At 41.8% G+C, this 20,026-nt stretch overlaps 1 protein-coding gene across 2 annotated transcripts in view; it reads right to left on the bottom strand.

The window, feature by feature from the left end:
* Positions 1-4,121: 4,121 nt before the first annotated feature.
* Positions 4,122-20,026, bottom strand: part of LOC118774935 (CXADR-like membrane protein) — a 45,438-nt gene continuing 29,533 nt past the window's right edge. For both annotated transcript variants that reach the window (XM_036524556.1, XM_036524558.1), the window contains exons 2-7: positions 12,207-12,364; positions 10,371-10,569; positions 7,557-7,724; positions 6,595-6,717; positions 5,685-5,826; positions 4,122-4,934 (exon numbers count right to left, since the gene is read on the bottom strand). In XM_036524556.1, coding sequence (XP_036380449.1) covers positions 4,604-4,934; positions 5,685-5,826; positions 6,595-6,717; positions 7,557-7,724; positions 10,371-10,569; positions 12,207-12,364 — 1,121 coding nt within the window. In that variant the 3' untranslated portion in view covers positions 4,122-4,603. The remainder of the gene's footprint in view (positions 4,935-5,684; positions 5,827-6,594; positions 6,718-7,556; positions 7,725-10,370; positions 10,570-12,206; positions 12,365-20,026) is intronic.

Below are 20,026 nucleotides of genomic sequence, written 5' to 3'. Positions count from 1 at the left end.
TCTGCTCAAGGAATTAAGATGAAATATCTTCTGTATTCTGCATTCCATCAAATACACCTTGTGTCTCCTCTTCAAATCCTAGATGTGTAATGCCAGGAAGCACTCATGTTGCCCTTCTTTGTACTTTCCTGTCCTTGTTGAGAAATGGACATACAGTAGTTCTCTAAATGTGGTCTGCCATAAAAGCAAAACATTTTATGAGTGGTGGATTGGCTCGTACCATCACACTAATGATACTATGTTTTTCCAAATAATTTTATTGGTTTGTTTATGATAGTTGGAATAATTCAAATTTATGCACAATGATATATTCCAAAATTGTCATATGGAGGTCATAACAGACAGCCCACATGCTGTCCGGTAATTTGTACAGCTGTGACACAATTACCATAATTACTGGAAACCAAAAAATATATCCATGAAGAGGATTAATTCATAAACTACCGTTATTATTTTTTTTAAGAATGAGATTAAATATGTTGCATTTTTTAAGTAGAGTGGTTGTAAAGAAGGGTGTGGCATTTATTTTCTATGCAATGAGATGAGAATCAACAACTGCAACCTCATGGAAATCATGAAGGTTTAACCAGCACAGGGGAGGATAAAAGCTTTGGCCAGCCAATCTTGAAGGAATGTCCTATTTACCATTCACTCAGTTACCCCCAGATACTGCAAAGAATTCATTGGAACTTACTTCTCTCATTCCTTATTTTCTCCTGTTTTCAGTTCTAATTTTGGCAAAATGTTTAAACAGCACCCAGTGCACCCAGAACATCAACAGCGGAACAGCAGCGGCACAGTCCTGGGTTATCTAAAAGGAATACATTGTGCTATCCTTTAGGGTGTTACACCATCACTCACTCTTAATATCCCCTGACATTTCATCCATCAAATTTGTTCAGAGGGAACAAAAAAAAAAACACAGCTGTCTCTTTGGGGGATGCAGCAACTCATGGAGAGGCCAGTGAACAGCTATATTAAGACACACTGTCATGAGCCACACTGCTGGCAACTCGTTTCCGAAGAGAGGAAAATGAATATTCGAAAACTCCAACGCCACTGCTTCTTTACAAACTGGATGGCTGCCCATGAAACGAAATTGATTTCATAGCCACGGCGAGTGAGTGAAAATAAAACGGAACGATCTACATCCTTGACATTTTGTCAAGGTTACAGCTTGACAGTTTGTTTGCTTTTGGCCCTTGAACCTCAAACAGCGGCAGCATGAGAGTATGAGAAAATCAGAAAGCTGGTGACACTAAATCAAATAACATCGGCCTTTTTGGTCAAATAATTGTTTGATTTTATTTATACTTTCACCACAACAGATTACCCTTAACCTTTCTTTGTTTGCTGTTTCCTGAATCAGTCTTCCAGTTCAATTGCCAGATTAAAAGACATTGCGTGTCTCTGCTCTGTGTTCAATCTAGAGTAGCTACTGAATGTGACGTGTCTCTGCTTTGTCACTCTGGTAAATACCATGTATTCCTGCAAGGCCATCTACCCCCTCACATCCTCCTCCATGTGATTCAGTCTGGCTGATGGTCATTACAGTCAATACCGGTTCACTACTTTCACGCTTTAAGGACAGAGAAAGGAACCGCCAAAGGGGACACTTTTTTAAAGGCACTCAAAACAGACCTCTTATCCTTCTTTCACCCTCCATCTACTCTGCAAAGGGATGAAAGTGAGTGAATCACACTAATGCTGGCTCTCTGTGAGGAGCTAAATCTACACAATACGGCGATGTGGCAAAATCTTCTGCGTTGTACATGAGAAGTGATTACTTTAATAAGTACGCTTATCTTGATGGTGAATGGGGGTGTTTTTCAGTATGTACTTAAGTTATAATGTTCTCAGTGAGCCAAGATCTGAAAGATTATGTTTAAAGTTGGGGTGACCGTACGTCCTCTTTTTCCCGGACATGTCCTCTTTTTGGGACCTAAAACATGTGTCCCAAAAAAAAAACATGTCCGGGAAAAAAAAGATGTATGGTCACCCTATTTAAAGTGTAATACTTTAAACATAACCGTATATTGAGTAGATATAATACAGTATGTACAGCATGTAGGAATATGAACCTTTGGCGTAACAGAAATTCAGTACATATGATGAAACATAGCTGATGTATACTCAATTAAAAATGATTCAGCACAATGCAAAACATATAATACAAAAATGCAGTCTATGTGCAAAACATTGCTATTGCAAAATATAATAAACAAAGTCTAACATTGTCTGTATGATCTGTTTACTTAAAATAGATGTTGATTGAAAGTGATGAAGTAAAAGCAAATATACAACATTTGTGTTTAAAAAGTGTTGCATTCAAATTAATATTAAATTAGTATTAGTTTGATTTGTATCTAAATTAATGTCTGAGATGTATTTAGACAATTCATTGATTGCATCAATGACACAATGTCCAGAAAGACAGCACCTGTAATGACTTCCTTTGCATGAAATAGTGTTGTTCACGTATTTTGATTCCAGGAGCATTGTGTAAAAGTTAATGATACATCAGCACGTCATGAATAAACTTCAACATCATAGGTGGCACTTTTCCAGTACTACTGACATTGAGCAGTTGAACAATCCTTCAGAGCCTGAATAGATCTGACATACGGATGAACCTGGGTAGCATGGCTTTGTTTACATTCCCTTAATGTTAATGTCACTTATTTAAAAAAAAAAACACTTGCCATGCCCCAAAGGTAGTCATGTTAAATGAACCATTTTAATGTTACAAAGATATCTGCTTATCACATCTGGGACCGTCTGAGATGTGTGGTTTTCTCACAATTTAGCCAAAAATATTGTTGCATGTTAACAAGTTCAGTGGAATTGATGTGACATTTTCATAAAATTTGCAGTTTGTCCTCTAAACATACTTTTCTTCCAACAATCTTTTTTTGGATGTGTACTTATGGTTCTTGAAGTTTCTATAGTATAAAGTTGTGTAACCAGTTACCTAGTTTGCTGACCAGTGTAGTTACATGGCCAAAGTTCCTGGACAGTTAAGTTAGTCAGCTTTGAAAAGATTATTTGCATCAGAACAATTGATTCAATGATTTTTTAAATATTTCAGCCATTAAGCTAGGTTGCTACCTATTCAACAGATATTTTTTAAGTGTAGAAAGGAAAAATGGTGTTTGCTGAATACTTTGACCTTTTTCACTCGCAAAATTTACAGGGAACTAAAAGGTAGGTAGCCATGTCTAAATGTTTTTTTGTCCATTCATAAAAAGATTCAATTATACATATATTATACACTATACATGTATTATATTATGGCAATATGATATATATGTAATATAATAATCTTTAGAGGACTCCCATCAACAACATATTGAAAATGCAGTGTTTGTCAGTTTTCATCATTCATATTTCAGAACAATAGATTATGTGATATAAGCACATCACTCTTCTTGAACAACAGTACCCAACCTTTTTAATGCCCCCCTACTCTGAGTGCCTGGCAGCAGGGATACTTAAATAGATTTCACAGAGAAAACTGAATCTGAGTTAAATAGAATTATTCCTTTCTTCCACTATCAGTTTTGATATACATTTCACATATGCAATGACCCAATACTGCCACACAAATCATAGATTCCAATAGACTTAATATGCTTTATTCAAATATGTTTTAATTACTAGTATGTTTTTTGGGGGTGGGTGGGGGGGGATCCATACATGAAGTCTGAGAGAGGTGTAAACAAAACAATATATCATCAGTGCGATCAACTGACCACAATACCTCCATTTCATTTATCCTTGTGGGTGTGATTTCCACACACCATCACCAAAATCTTTCAAAATGGCACCTTTATCCATGCACAGTGGCTCCTCTCATATCAACCACACTGGTGTGGTGATCAGACGGCTTCCCTGCTCAGTTCATGATCTTCCTCTGCAGTTCATCTGGGGAGCAATGCAGTACAGTATCTCCTTCAGAATGCCCTGTGCCATTCTTGCTGCCTGGCATTGGCTGAAATCATGGAATCTGATGGGGCCCTGGTGATGTCTGCTAGATGCTGATTGGTGGAGGGTTGAAACTGCTGGCTCTCATCAGATGGAGAAGCAGGTGTTTAGAGAAAGCACTGTTTGATTTATTTTTTACTCTGAGGTCCCACCGTTTGACCTGGTTAACATGAGAATGACAGCAGCATGTCAACAGCCTATCCCCATTGGGCAGCAGGAATGTCTATGGCTCTTCGTTTCTAACCCTTCTCTGTTTGCTCAACCTGGAAACCCAGTCCCATAGCACCCTACACCACACTCATTCATTTCAGAAGGAAGTTATTGCCGCTTCCTCCTTGCTGTGCAGGTCGCCTCCCATGCCTTCAGACTTAAACAATAATAAAAAGGAAATGCTCTGCCTTCTCAGAGAGAGAGACTGAAACAAAAAGGCTTTTTATATTCAGAAGGGGCAAGCACTTCTTATTTTCCCTTTTTTAAAATGCATTCATTTAACTTTGTTTTCTTATTGATTCCTTTAGTCGTTTTATTATTTGATGTTGGTTCTTGAAGAGGCTGCTTCTATCTGGACAGGGTTGTGGTGGTTTTTACGCCCTGTTTCAGGGGGAGTCCTGGGCAGTTCCTACACAGTCTGAAAGGCCTTGGTCTGGGCGGGGATCATGACTGGCGTGGCACCCATCCTGGCCAGGTTCCCGGGGCTGAGCTTGGGGGTGCCAGGCTCGGGGGTCTTGGGCACCACCTGCGTGTAAGCGGGGGGCGACTGGGGGAAGCTGGGGGGCTGTCCGTTCTCCTTGAGCGCAGCCACGGCGGGGAGCCGGGGACGAGGCCCACGGGGGACACTGTTGTGCACCATGGACTGTGTGGAGGAGGTGCCAGAGCGAGAGCTGCCGGACCGGGATGAGGAGAGCGAGTTGGGCTTCACCAGCTTGGCCTTGGGGGCCTCAGCATCCTCCCTGTAACAAACACAGAGAGGTGACACTCATCTCTGCCTTGTCTGCTGATGTCAACTGCCACATGTTGCAAGGGTAAGCAATAATGGCACTCTACTATGTAAGAATGTCGTATGTACACATTCTGTGGTTCATTATTATCTTATGGGTTATTAAAATGAGAAAACTGTAACTGATAAACTGTAATGGACTAAACCATTTCCATGTTCCCACATGGCCCCTGGTTAATGGAAGCACAGTGGCATCTGGAACTTAGCCCAGAGGCCATGTACTGAATCAAACTTTGCTGTTCACGACTGAAGCTGTTGCAATAATCCATTGACACATCTGTTAGTTCCATTATTTCACATGGCACATGGTTGCGTTTCATCAAAATAAAATAAAATACAGCCCTAACCTCTGTAAATATACATTGCTGCAAAGCTCCATGTGAACAGGAAATAAACAATGTTGCAATTTTTTTTTTTCTGTCCCTCCCTCCCACCAAAAATCCACACAATTGATGCCCTGCCATTCCTCCAAGGCTACATTATTCATTTTGACTCTCACAAATAAGAAGTTATACTGCCACTAAACTACAGCAAAAAATTGTTGATGCTGTAACAAGCACTGCCATCATCAGCATCTGCATGCATAATGTAGGATGCTGGGCCCAGCTGAGACAAGGCTCATTCTCCCATACTGGGGGGCGAGTGCTGCTATGAATTACATTGGGCCGGGCCTGTCGGCTGTGGGTACTGACAAATTACACACCTGATTTCGTTGGGAGTCTCCTCTTCCTCATATTTCTTCTTCTCCTTCTTGCGTAGGACCAGCCAGACAATGAGGATGATGAGGAGCACTCCGAAAGAAACACCCACCACTGCGCCTGCCACCACGCCCACACCCCGAACATCTGTGTGGAAGGAGGAAGGACACCGTGACAGCTGCACCTCGCACATGTACAAACATAAATATACACACATGTGCATACAAGCACACACATGTATACACGCACGCGCACTAGCATGCAAACACACACACACACACACACACAAATTCTCTCTCTCTCACACACTCTCTCACACACACACTCACACCACCTCTGCATTGCTACACAGCCACCTAAAGCAATTCGTCTCACTGCATCTCGGGAACAGCTTGGAGACACATAGTAAATCATTCTGCACTTTGTACACAGGCTGAAATTCCTCTGTGATTCCTCTACTTATTTATCGTTCATCCAGTTTTTTTTTTTTACCATTATATTTCAAATGTAATCTGCTCCAATTTGATTTCGCAGCTGACTGCTGAAGGGCATGAGAGGTCTGCCTTAAACAGAAGAACAAAATAAAATGAAGCCCTACAAATTGGAGTGGTGGAGATCAATGCTGTTTGTTAAATAAAGAAAAGTGGAGTTAGTGATCCTGTTGAATAAATTACTGTCTAAACCAAGCTGTACGACTGTCAGTCAATCAACATCATATAATGTTATGCCGTGTGAACCACCACATTAAATAAAGTGCTGCTGTTATTATTGGAAGTGTGAGTAAAACCAATCATCTAAACACAGTGATCACGTGTGCAGGTCTACTGTGCGGTAACAGAATCAGAGGGGCACTATAAAACTACTGCTATCCATCACCATGACTGTGTGGGGAAGAGAATTGGGTTGTATACTCACAGTGCATCGTCACCTCAATAATGCAATTCTCCTCTCCTACATCGTTGCTCGCTGTGCACTTGTAAATGCCTGTGCTCTCATGAGTCAGGTTCCTCAGGGTGACAATCTCAGGGTTCTTCAAATCTGGGAAAAAATGAGAAGTGACAAAATGTCAGCTTTGAGAGAAACCTTATCTACATTGCAAAACACAAAGGTTGTTCAAAGGCCCCGTTCAAGATTGCTGCTACTACCACAACTAGTAGCAACAAAGAGCTGGCAGAGAACATCTCTGCAGTTAAGAAAGCAGACAAGTTCAATGAAGGTGCCAACTTGTGACAAGAAGTGCTGATGTAAATGCTCAAAGCTAAACCTGACGGAGGCTTCTTTGTCAAACTGTCAGTAATCCTGTTTGCCAGTGACGTGTCATACTCTGACGCTACTGCTCAGAGATGGGAGTGACAAGTGGATTTCCTGGTGTCAGAAACGTGGAATCTCTAAGCAATTTGGTTTGATAAGTGAAAAACCAGCTCTTGCAATATACGTGGTTAAAGAGTCATTTAAAAGAATAATGCAGCTTTATGGTGGAAAGGGTCATTTGCTCTTCAGCACTGACAGGCACCTGTTATTATATTTTTCCTATAGCGGTTAGATAAGCATGATTAATGAGGCATGATGCCAGTTTATTTTATTGCCCAATGAAACCAAGGCTGAACAAGTGTCATTTCATGGAGGTTGTTAATTCGTAAGCTTTAGCTATGGGTGATGCTGAATTTAAAGAGACAGTGAGATGCCAGGGGGAAAATACAGCAACACCATTTAGTTTTGTGCTTCAAGGCTACATATGGTAGGATATACAAAGGAAGGCCGTTGCGTGATTGATGTCATTTTGAAGCGGCTGTTTCGAGGCGCGCTGACACCCCCTTGCTTCATTGAGTGTGTTCCTCAGTCAGACGATGCGGCCTGCAGAGAGACAGAAGGCTCACCAATGAGGGCCATCGGGGGCAGCTTTCCCATGGTCCTGCCCTTGTCCAGCACCCTCACCCACTTGTAGTGAATGGGATCGGATCCATCCGCCGATCTGCAGCTCAGCTTGACGTCACTGCCCTCCAGCAGGCGGCCCTCCATCCAGCACCGGGGCTTTGAAGGCTTGACTGCGGGGGGTGGAAGAGGGAAGGGCAGAGAGCATACACAACGCCATCACCCACAGTTCATGGAATCCCCCCAGTCCCCTCCCTCTGCAGTCACTCAAAGCTCAGAAGCACAAGAACAGCAGCAGTGTAGCATACTGGTAAAGAGCAGGGCTTATGACCAAAAGGTTTCCGATTCAATTCCCTGCTGAGACACTGCTGCTGTACCCTTGGCTAAGGTACTTAGCAATTGCCTCAGTAAATATCCAGCTGTATAAATGGATACCATGAAAAACTGTAACCTGTGTAAGTCACTTTGGATAAAAGCATCTGCTAAATGACAATACTGTAATGTAATGTAATGTAAAACAGTGGGCACACATGGTCAACATTCCTGCTGTCACCGAGGCTGATTCTGAAAACCTGGTCTGTTCCAGGTTTGGACATACCCTGTCCAACCCCTCAGTTATCTGTGCTCCTCAGTTTTTTTTCTTTTTTGCTGATTATTGAAACTTTTGCCCAAACACTCAGTAAAAGAACAATTAGGGAGCTGAAGATGCAAGGACTCTTACATCTTGTAGCTCTGTCAGAAACACTTAGAGTGCTCCACGCAGAAGCCTTTGGGTTCTCTGCCAGGTCATTATCTTTGTGTTGAACAAGACAAATGCTAATGCTCGTCTCTAAGAATCGAAAGTGTCATTGCAAAGCTGTGGGCAATTTGCACAAATATATGCAAACGTTTGCTGAAATGTCTATATGGAGGTGTAAAAAAAGGGAGAGGGAGACAAGGACCGATTTCTATTACCAAAGGAATGACTGCATTAAAGAAATCTTGAATGGTGTTTAAAATGATTGCTACTTTGTGTTCTTTCACATTTGACCATCTGTGAGTGCTTCTCCACTTCTGGAAGCTTTTCCATTTCTTGCCTGGCCTCTTTGAATGTTTCTTATTCTGCACATACTGTATAGCATACCAAGATAAGTATCAGTCAGGATTATTTATGTTTATGGTCATGGTTTCCTACTGAAAAAAAAAACAATTCTATCTCAGCTTTGAGGCTACATTAAGATTATTGACATGCTGACTTTGCTATGCCCAAATTAGTGTTCTATGGATCTTTTTTGATAATCTTTTAAACCTACTGTCAAAGGCAGAAAGTACTAGGAGCAAGAAATGTGGAAAGAGCAGACAGTTACAACTTGCTAGCTATGTGAGTATAAAAAGACATGTGTATTGCAAGTATGCTAAGTTAACTTACTCTATTTTGTTAACAGTATGCAAGATGACTTAGCATATACATGACTTGCAATATAATTGTCCTTTGACAGGACAGACAGACAGAGTCTGTAATCACTGGATAGATAACAAAACATTATTACTGCTGTTAGGGAGATACACTGAGGATCCTTCTTCTGGTTAGCACGCTAGCCAGCCAATTCAATGGCATGCTACACTGCAGGGCATTATGCACCAGACAGTGTTCTGGTTAGACTATGTTTGCATAAACATATCTTTTCTATACTTGGCATTTCCTTGTAACATGACCATCTCCTCTTAGCTTAATGAATACTAAATATGTGGCTGCACCACAAAATTATTAAATTTAATTGAACTACTGAATATTGAAATATGACAGACTGCATTGCCCGCAGTGCAGTTAGTTTTATTCCCTTGAGTGACTGTTTTTTTGTTTACTCATTCTAGCAGCATGTCTATCTCAGCAGTGTTGCTTATTAATTACTGGAATTCATGACTAACAAGTACCCACTCAATCACAGTGGCCAGTGCTTCTCTCGTTCAAATATGTAGTGTAATTTTATGAAGATTTTTACAGGATTGTTCAGTTAGAGAATATAGTTACAACCTTCATAGTCTCTAAAGTGTTCGTGTAATTCTCTCAAATATGGACAAAAATCTGTTGACAAATTTTGATCTTCTAATTTCCTACCTGACCGATGTGAGTGCCCCTTCATTTTCTGCCTGATTTTATAAGTGCTACTCAAGCTCCTGTCTGACTTCTAAATAGCTGAGTTACTTTCCTCAAGAGAAAAACAAAATACAATCATTCTGAAGTATATCTGTCCTTGAAAGAAAAACCAAAAGCAAAACTGAGCCATATTAGCCTCCATTGTTCCACCTTTGCTGGCTGATATACTGTGAAATTCTCACAACATTACACTTAAGTGGTTTTCAAAGTATGCCAGTTTAATAATTAAAAGCATATAACACAAGTAACCAAAATAGGAAATATGTTTAATAACTAGCCCACTGAATGCATCTCTCAGTACAGAAATATTTTATCAGAAGCTGGTATGGAAATGTTATACTTCAAGGGAACTACAAATGTTATACTAGGGAACACTCTTTCAGTGATATTTTTGTCCACCATTTGGTGACAAAAGCATCTTTCATTTCTCCTTGCTTTTATGTGATGCATTAAAAAACAGCCCTTACAACATAAACTCAGCAACTATTTATTAATGAATAGACTTTGATGAAAGAAAAAATGTGAATATATTCAAAAATAATGGAACCACAACTGAAACCATACCTGTGTATAGTGGACTTCAGAGGGAAAGAGTCCATGCAAAATTTAATAAAAATTTAAGTGACCTTAAAAAAACACTCCTTTGGAGGAGCATTTAGCATGGCCTTGGCCTCAGACTCACCTAGCACTATGAGGTTGACCGTGCTCCAGTGGTACTTTCCTCCGGTCTTTACCTTGCAGGTGTACTCTCCGGTGTCCGTCAGCATGAGGTCACTGATGAGCAGGGAGGCATCGCCTTTCAGGTAGTCCCCTGCAAAGGACAGCCGGCCCGGCTCGTGCTCGTTGGGGTCGAACACTTTGCCTGCGAAGTATGTGATGACCTGACGGACGAGAGCGGCGCTCATTATAAAGGGCTCGTCTGGCGGCTCCTGGCACTCGGTGCTCACCTGGTCCTTTCTGCCATCGAGCGTGACAGGCAGAGCCATGCGGGCCTGTGCTCCTGCCTCTGCAGGTCACCGCGAGCCTGCGGCAGGTGTCTGCTAAACGCTGGTGCCACAGCGCATCAAGGCTGTGTGTGTTTGCCTTGCTGAGCACTGACTGGCCATTTTGCACATACAGGTGCTACGTGCTGCTGGGCCTCCCTGTGTGTGTGTGTGTGTGTGTGTGTGTTTGTGTGTGTGCGCGTGCGTGTGTGTGTGTGTGTGTGTGTGTGTGTGTGTGTATGTGTGTGCGTCTGTGCATCAGGTCAGGCCCAGTGCAACAAAAGCATCTGTGCCTGTGAGCATCAGACCTCCCTCTCTTCCTCCACCACCTTTCAAGCATGGCCAGGAGCTACTGAGATGCTCCAGCTGCTCATTTGCATTTCCTTGGTAAGCCAGAGGTTTCCCAGTGGAACAGCCACTGCTGTCTTTCCACATTCATAGGAGCTCCACAGATGTGAGGGCCATCTAAGCTATGGCACGTGAAGCTCCCGGAGTCAGTAACACTGGCTAAATGCTGAAAGCTCTTGCATTTGTTGTAGAGGAGATTCTTTCAGCAGAACAAAAGGAATCCTTTATTCATTCCGCAATGCATGCTGCCTCAGACCCTATCAATTTTTCAAATGTTTGATTTTAATTAACGGGCCTGCAGTGTAATCTCTCAGTTAAATATTTAAATTGATGTGCATATCAGTTTCTGATATCGCATCAGAAATTATTTCCATCCTTTTTCTTTGTGCTATGCGAAATAGCCGAAAATCAGAAAGTCTGAAAATCAACAAATTATTTTAGTAACAAATTCCTTTCTGCCAGAAGGCCACATTGTTCTTGTGATGAGAGGGCTGGGTACGTAAAACCTCTTTATAACAGTACATGAGAGCAAAAACAAAGCGTGGGAACAGCTTACTGCATTCTGGCTTTTTAGCTTTGCATAATGCAGAGATAGAATGATTAGGATATTAGGAGTGATTTCTGGGGCTGGAGGGGTTACTACCAGGTTGTACCTATAAAATGGTACAACAACAGCCTACAAATAAATCCATTAAGACTTTTTATATATTTATTACATATATTTAAAAATCATTAGGAGCAGTGAAAATGGATTCCTCCTGGTTTGAAGACCTGTAAAATGAACATTTTGACACTGATGCAGATGCAATTAGACTCCAGGCAAATCAAACATCTGCAGTGATATTTGATATATGTGATGTGATACAACTGTTAAAAATGGCTGTTACCACTTTTAGTTAACTAACGTTTTCTAAAAAAATGAATAAAACTAATGGTGGCAGCAGGTGTGCTTGTTTTTAATTACTGGTAAAGGGTCAAAGTTTTAATTAATATTCAGGGCTCTTCTTCGGGAGGAAACAGACAGGGCAGAACAGTGGTCTGCCGTTGCTACAGGTTTCAGCTAGTGTGCTATGGACTGATAGATTTCAAGCAGCAGAACACTCTGGGATAATACTATAATTCAGGTGGACTGCCGGAGTTTACATAAATGTGGAAGTGTTGGTCCTTGGCAGAAAAAGTCCGCTCACCACTCTTTGCTTGGAGTTGGGCTTCTGCAGCAGCCACTCGATGTCCAGAGTCGGGGCCTCCGCCTGCCAGAACTGGTGGTGACAAGGCAGCGTGGCGTTGTCCCCCACCACCCTCTTCATCTCTGTCTGGGCGTACGTGGTCAGCTGGCTCAGCAGAACTGCCAGGAGAAAGCGGTGGCAGGACATTCAGACAGCTGGTCTCAGAGCAGTAGCACAGTGACTTTGAGCGCACCGGCCCTGTGGGGCTTTTGGGTGGATTTGCTGGCGGATGCAGCGCGCATCGCCGGGGGCTTCTGTGGAATTAGAGAGGGGCGTCGTGGGGATTTGCAGTAAACTCAGGCCTGGGGAAGTGATATGCAATTACCAAAGAAAACAGCACTAGAATAGCTAAGGTTTCACCAGGATTAAATGCAGATATGTGGCAAACAGCCCAATTTGTGGTGTACCGTTTCTCTGTAGAACAGAGCGCTCCAGTTTTCCATACGGTGACCTAAATCAGGGTAATGAAAATCAACAAAAGTGTTTGTTACCCTAATATATACAGTACGTGCTGTGTCTCACTCCTCTGTTTATAGACATATGCATAGAGAAGTGGATAGACCTGGGCTGGATGAATAAACATCATAACTTCCAAATCTGATTGGTCCCTTTTATAGACTTGTATGAAGGGCAGTAGTGGGAGAATTACAGCAGAATGTTTTTCTCTCCAACTTACTTAAATGGAATTTTCTAATTCACTAGTGTCTTACACATTGAATTTCAATTGGTAAAATTTTAACGGCCAGTGCATGTTGCTGCAATCTTTGAGCAACTGATGCGATCATGCTCCTGATTCTCTCCACCTTATTGCTCTTCCAGGTGTCTGCCACCATTGGCATCCCCTCAAAGTGGGGACAGAAATCTGTACTGCTCAGGGACAGAGCCAGCTGGCGCCAGGGGATTCAATCACTCTTGCTATTTCCAGGTTGTTGGGTCAATGGAAGTACCTTATTATCACAGAGTGACCCCTGCTACAATTTCTCACTTGAGACTGTCTGCATTAATCTCAGTGATTTGTATCTATCTTCTGCATTGATCCTAGTCATTGCACCTGCATGCATGTATGCTTTGAACTGAGGCCCAAGGACATATTGTGTTTAAAGCCTATACATCACATGATGGCCAGATACCACACAAGTGACAAATCCTATGTGCTACAAATGAGCCCTGGGACAAATGCAGTGATGAAAGCGTTAACTCTTGTCCTTTATTTGCACAGAGGTGGGAAGCTGCTGTTCAATAGACCTTTGCTCAGCAAAAATCCCTGCCCAGTCAATGTCTCCGGTCTGAACTAGAAGCTCCCCCCCTGAAGGTATAAGGTTCATTACCTATTAATGCTGTATTCACGGAGTCATTTGTCTTTGCACTTGCCGGTTCACATTTGGATCCAGCGGAGGTACCTTGAGTGTTAAGTGCTAAGGACTCAGGAGGTTTGCCTGGCAGTCCCTGCCATTCTTGATTGCTTTTAGAGAAGAGGCCAGGATTGGTCAGAGTGCATGCAGGGTGAGAGTGTGTGTAGGGGGGCAGAGCATGGACCAGCGCTGCCAATGCTAAGATAGTTCAGATAGCTCAGACAAAACTGCCACCACAAATTAAAATGGGACTTGTGCTTCACCTCAATGTCAACCTGATTCTATATAGTGTGTTCACTAGGACAATATGTTTTGCCTCATGAGATGTAAAGACCTGCTGTAAAAATATGAAAGGTGATCATGGGTGCATTGTGAGCATTACAGCTTACGCTAACATATAGAACTGTGGACTTCTTATCTACTGAAATGCCTTTCAAAATTGCACTGAAACATATTGCACACCTGAAATATTAGGATGTTTAGCAAATCTCTTGGATATGTTGACTGGATTAAAATTTGTGTGCCATGAGGTGACATTTTTTCCATTACATTGAGCAATAAAAGCAGGAGTCCAATGCATGACTTTGGGCTAAACACACACATCCGAGTCCATATTGACCTTTTCATGGTTGGCTTTGATCGTCTACCATCCCCGATCGACTTACCAATAAGAATCTTCTTCTCAAGCTAACACTAGGTTTACACAGGGAAGATTAGAGACTTACTCACAGAGGCCTGCTTTCACAGAGATGTGCTGTGGGGGAGATTTACCACATTTGATCTCAGAAATTAAAAGGTAGGGAAGGCACTTCCTTCAAACATAAAGCTCCCAAATTTTCCCAGCTTAAACAGCTTTCAGTCCCCCCCCTCCCCCCCAAAAGCTGAATGCAGGGGATATGGAGAGCAGTGTTAAGGAGCACTCTCAAGTGTGGGAAAATTGAATGGCGCATTGTGATAAAGAAATTATGTTAATGACTATGGGCTCCAGTACTCAGTTCTTTTCTCCTGCCTGGATTGTGATCAGCAGCAGACTGTAGTTTTTGGCCCTGCCAAAAGTGTTCTTGCCCTGTCTGGGCGGGAGAGGAGGGAATGCATGGTAATTAACAAAAGGAACCAAGAAGCTTGGCTGAGACAAGCTCAAGCGAGTGGAGGAACCAATTTCTATGAAAATGCCCTAGGGGGAGTTGTGCTCCAGTAAATTCTCCTCCCAACAGATTTCTACAATCTTATTATAGCACAGCCGGTGGGACGCACGGGCCACATGCCCTTCACAACGCCCAAAGTCACACAGTGCGTCCCAGTCAGCACATTGCCTTGGCTCTGAGGCTTTGCCACTGGTAAACCTCTGGACCTAAAACTCCCCCAACTAAAAAGAAAAAAAAAAAAAAACAAACTTATTTTTTAACTGCTAATTCTGCTTACCTCCTTATTATCCTTGAAATATCCTTGCATGCACCATGGTTTCTGAATGCAGTTAAGTGCCCTAGAGAAGCCAGGCATGAGAAATGCAGAATGAACTAGTGAAGATGAGCTTTATATTCTTATCCACCTCATCCATATGTATAAAACAGTGCTACACATATGTTCCTTGGCATGTAAATGAGTCTATGGATACTTTATCCCTGTAATGCAACGGGTATCCTGTTTTCCTGTACATAACAGATAGGCTAAACTAATAACACTTTATTTTGGTCTTACAGAGGTCTGAAGTATGGCCTTCATTATGCTCTGGGAGTTTCAGATAGTAAATGAGTAACCGGCAAGTCACAACAAAGTGCAGAGCCAGGCAATGTGGATGGCCTTGATGCTCCAAGCACACTGCTCAGCCCCACTAGTCAGTATTATGCTTTCAATCTTACCCCACTTGATGGGGCCATCAAACAAACAAGAGACAGAGAGAGAGAGAGAGCGAGAGAGAGAGGGGGGGGGGGGGGGGGGGGGGTTGGGTGGGAGAGGGGTGCACTGCCCAAGACAGGTTGAAATAAATATTTAAATATTTGTAAATATTTCTTTAGCTACTATGCTCATCATGTTTGGATTTCCAATTTTTTCAAGGAACATGCTGTGTAAAATGCTGACTTAGAGCGAATTTTATTTGGAGGCACAAACAATTTACAAATAAAAACTGTGAAATATTCATAGATCTGGGTCTAAATGTAGATCAGCACTTTAAATGTTTTGAAATCAACTGTCATCAGAGCTCTTTGTGACCCTTTCTCTTCAGTTTCAAATATTTTCAATATTAGATTGCACTCAGAGATGAAAGACAGACACATATGGAGCACATCAGTCTGTTCTTTGTGAGCTGCATCTTGATCGTCTCAGAGGGCAGACAACATTGAGATTCCTCCGCATCTCTGAAGACTCCACAGACAAGAGTGCGCACAAAGATGGAGACACTAACTGACAGAAAAGCAGACTACAAAAACAACCATGGTCTCAAGGAGAGCTGATTTACATTGGTGGCTGCTTTTTAATTACCACTTCTGAGGAAGTAAATCTTTTTAATTGGCTCAGGAATTGCACGGCCTGCTTCAATCACATATTCTGTACACTCCCTCTTCTACGTCTGTTCTGTCGTGATGAAGGTATGGAATACTTTCCTTGTGTTGATATCAAAGCTTGTGTTTTCGGAGACTGGAAGCTGCACACATAATCCTTTGGCCAGCTGGTGACCAAGGCTCCTTCCCCTCACCACTTTCAGCAATACTAAATATCAGGGACACTTCCCAAGAGGGAGTACAGGCTTGAAAGAGACCTCCTTAACACAAGGGGTGGAATTTCTGCTTTTTTGTCTAATATGTGACTGGACAAGGAGTACCCCTTGTTATGGAAAACTGGATCTTATGACAACAACCGAACTGACAGCAACTATTTGAACTGGGGAAAATAACTCTTAAAAACTCTTTCCTCACTCATGAAAAAGTGATTCATGTCAAAATGTTTCAACTACATTATAAGAAATATTTCCAAACAAGCAGCAAAAACTGCAAAACAGATCACTTACCACTTTCATATATACATTATTTCTGCCAATATCATACCACATACTTTCCAAGCTATGTATTTAACATTTCATTAATTATTTCTATAATGTAATATACAAAAACAACATTCCACAGCCAATTAAAAACACTACTGACAATAATTTATATATTTACAAATCAATGTTGTCTAATGTACTATATTTTTTAAAATATAACTCATTCTTTCAGGATATTTATTTCAGAATATATATAGCTTTATTGCAAGGAGTTCCCTCACTGCACCATCATAAAAAAAATTGTCCTAAAATGTCACATCTGTGTGAGTCACCATGAAAGGGGGACATGCCATCCCAGATGATTTGATCCAAAATGAAATGTTCCTGATTACTAAACCGATTTCATGATGAGAAATTCCCTCAAATGTGTTCTCCCTAAAAAACATAATTAAAACAGTTCTGAAAGGAATTCCTTGTTAAAATATATAAATAAAAAACTGCTTGCTTCATCTAGACTTTACATCTCTTCAATCTATACCTGTGTGGGAATGTGACCCCACAGTAAATCCAAGTTGAGCTACCAGGTGATAGAGGATCTCAGCCATCTTTAGCGGTACTTTGCTATACAATGCTCTTGCACATTTCCCAGCATGCAACACATTTGAGATCATTCCCAGAAATGGCACAGCCAAACCAGACTACTTCCTTTGCCACCTCTACATCATAAAACATTTCAAACCCCATGAATATCCTTTCCAGATGGAAACATAGCAGCCTATAGAGAGGCAAGGCATAGCTCCATTTAGGCAGAAAGGCAGATACAAAAAAATAAACACTCAAAAACGGCCCTCACTTGGAAAGCATGTGTCTCAAAACGCCTAAGAATTTCTGAGCTAACACATTTTAAACATTTCTTGAACCAGCACAGGTTTCAAAACCTTTTTGACTACTGTTGTGCGAAAGAGAAAATGCCTATTTCCATGCTATACTTCAATCTCAAAGATGGATGAAAAGACTGTTGAAATAATCATCTGACTACCAGTATGCAATAGCTGGTAGAAAGGGGGTGTTTTAAATGACATCATGCCTGGCTTTCTGCATGTAAACATGGGCTTGGTGTTTTACAAAAAACACATTTTTCAAAGACAAACTGGCCAACTGGCTTTGAGGAAGTTCAGAGCTGTTTTTACAGCCTTTATCAAGCCAGTTTAAATACTATTTAGATATCTAGATTTAGATTGCTCATACATGTAATCATGAATTTTAGGGAAAAAATGACTATAATTGATCTTCAATGCTGATTCTAAAACCAATCACTAAATGGCGATCAGCCTGTTTTTTTTGTGGATGACATCCCCCCGCCTTAGTGCGTGTCTCTGAAGCAGGCACGGTGCACTGTTATGGCAGCTGCCATTTTGAGCCTTGACACATTGTGTTTGTCCGAAACAAAGCAATATGTAGCTGCATCCTGACAGGCTGGAATGGTGGTGGTGATGGGAGGGGGGTGCTGGGGGGGAGGCGGGGTAACGGGTCTGGGGCTGCCTAAGGGAGTCCCAGTACAGCCCACCTCTCAGCAGGGCTGCTCGCAGCTCCCAGCCTAGACCGTTGCTGTGGTTGGAGCTCTGCTGGACCGGTAAGAAGGGGAACAGAAAGGGCAGAACCCCCTCTACCCCCCCACTCCCTGGAGTGCACACACACACACACCAGGCCCTGCACACACTCCACTGCCTCCCCTTACCCAGAACAGAGCCGTTTAATGAGAAGGAGAGAAAGCAACATATCTTCTACAGAGGCTGCTGCAGTCCCAGCTGGCCTGGTCCCAGAGGACAGGCCTTCGATGTGTTTAAAAGACACAGCTCTTTGCCATCCCAAGAAAAAAAATCAGACATCTCTCTGGTCTTTAATTAGAATGGTGTGTGTGTGTCTTTGCATGTGAGTGGGGATGTGTGTGTATGTGTGTGTGTGTGTGTGTGTGTGTGTGTGTGTGTGCGTGTGAGAGAGAGAGAGATCTGAAAGCAGTGGCTCAGCATTAAATGAAAGCCTGTTTATACCCAAGCTTGCAATCAATTGAATGAAAATGAATTATTTTGAAGACATTCTTTGATCAGAAATTACTGCCTTTCAATTTTTTTTTCTGAAAAAATATTTGGACATACTTATTTATTTGTATAAAATATAAATATATATGACTGTCCTCCAAATGATGCTTGAGTTTCCCCAAGAATCTGTGTGGATTGTCAATTGGCTAGTATTTACTTGCACTCAGTGGCTCTAAGCTATTTTCCTTGGCAGAGGTCTGCGCATATGAAGAGGAAATATTTATCACAGACAGCCGGTGTTACAGTGGGGAGATGGTGAAACCAGTACATCAGCAGCAGAAAGGGAAACAGATCTACTAACTCTCTCACTTCCAAACTTGCCCCTCAATCAAAAGAAACCACAGAGAAACACAGGAAATCAGACAAGATGAATGATAAGTGCAAAAATGCATTTGATAGTATGAAATACTTCTGGATAGAGAACCTGATTTGATTGACTGGCCCTTAATGAATGGAGAAAACTGAGATGGGAAATTACATTACATGCATTTAGCAGATGTTTTTATTCAGAGTGACTTCCAGCACAATAGAACAAAAGTGTATCCATTCGAGTTAAATGAGCAACAGTGTCAGAGCAGGCTAACAACACTCCCAGACCAGTGAGTGTGAGCATAACACCATTCAAGCCCTACCACAAGTTAACTTGTGCAGTCTGACTAGGCAACAGGGGCCAAGTACACTATGATGCATCAGTCACTAGAACACAGAATACAAAATACATCACAATGCTCCGCGTTATTTTTTGGTTGTCCACTTCCATGTTTTTGTGTGAAAAAAATACTGACAGGGACTTGCTTCCAGCTAGTCTCGTTTTGCACACCTTTATTCACTTACATAGCCATCACAAAATTTTGAACACATGTTAAACCTTTCAGGCTACACTTAATAAAAACCAATGCAACTATCCTTAGGAGGCAGGCAGTGTTTTATGTTTCCATTGGTCATACAAAAAAAAAAAAAACATTGCTTGTTGGTCGAGCAACTTTTTTATGTGTAGCTACTTAGCATGTGGACAAGAATGTAACCACAGCACACTTGCACTCAGCACAGAGCCTGGTTTTATTTTCACCATCTTCCCACAACAAAACCTGTTTCTGTCTGTGCGTTTACTGAACTGATTAACTGTACAACAGCCAGCCCTGCTTCGGGTCATGAAATGTTTAGCAACACATCAGGCATCTATGCCAATCAGCTCTCCAGTGGAGGACACCAGGTGGGGGGAGGGGGGGAGGTTGCTGGTTCCTTGTAATGTGCTGCTCTCGAATTTCTATTTTTGGTGCTGATACCGAACTCCTTTCACGTTGTTGAGATGAAATTTGAACATTGACCTCCGTGGATCAATACTTA

The sequence above is a fragment of the Megalops cyprinoides genome, chromosome 3 (genome assembly GCF_013368585.1).
Source record: "Megalops cyprinoides isolate fMegCyp1 chromosome 3, fMegCyp1.pri, whole genome shotgun sequence".
In the NCBI taxonomy this organism is placed as follows: Eukaryota; Metazoa; Chordata; class Actinopteri; order Elopiformes; family Megalopidae; genus Megalops; species Megalops cyprinoides.
The sequence above is the reverse complement of the archived record's forward strand: the minus strand, read 5'-3'. Positions and strand labels throughout refer to the sequence as shown.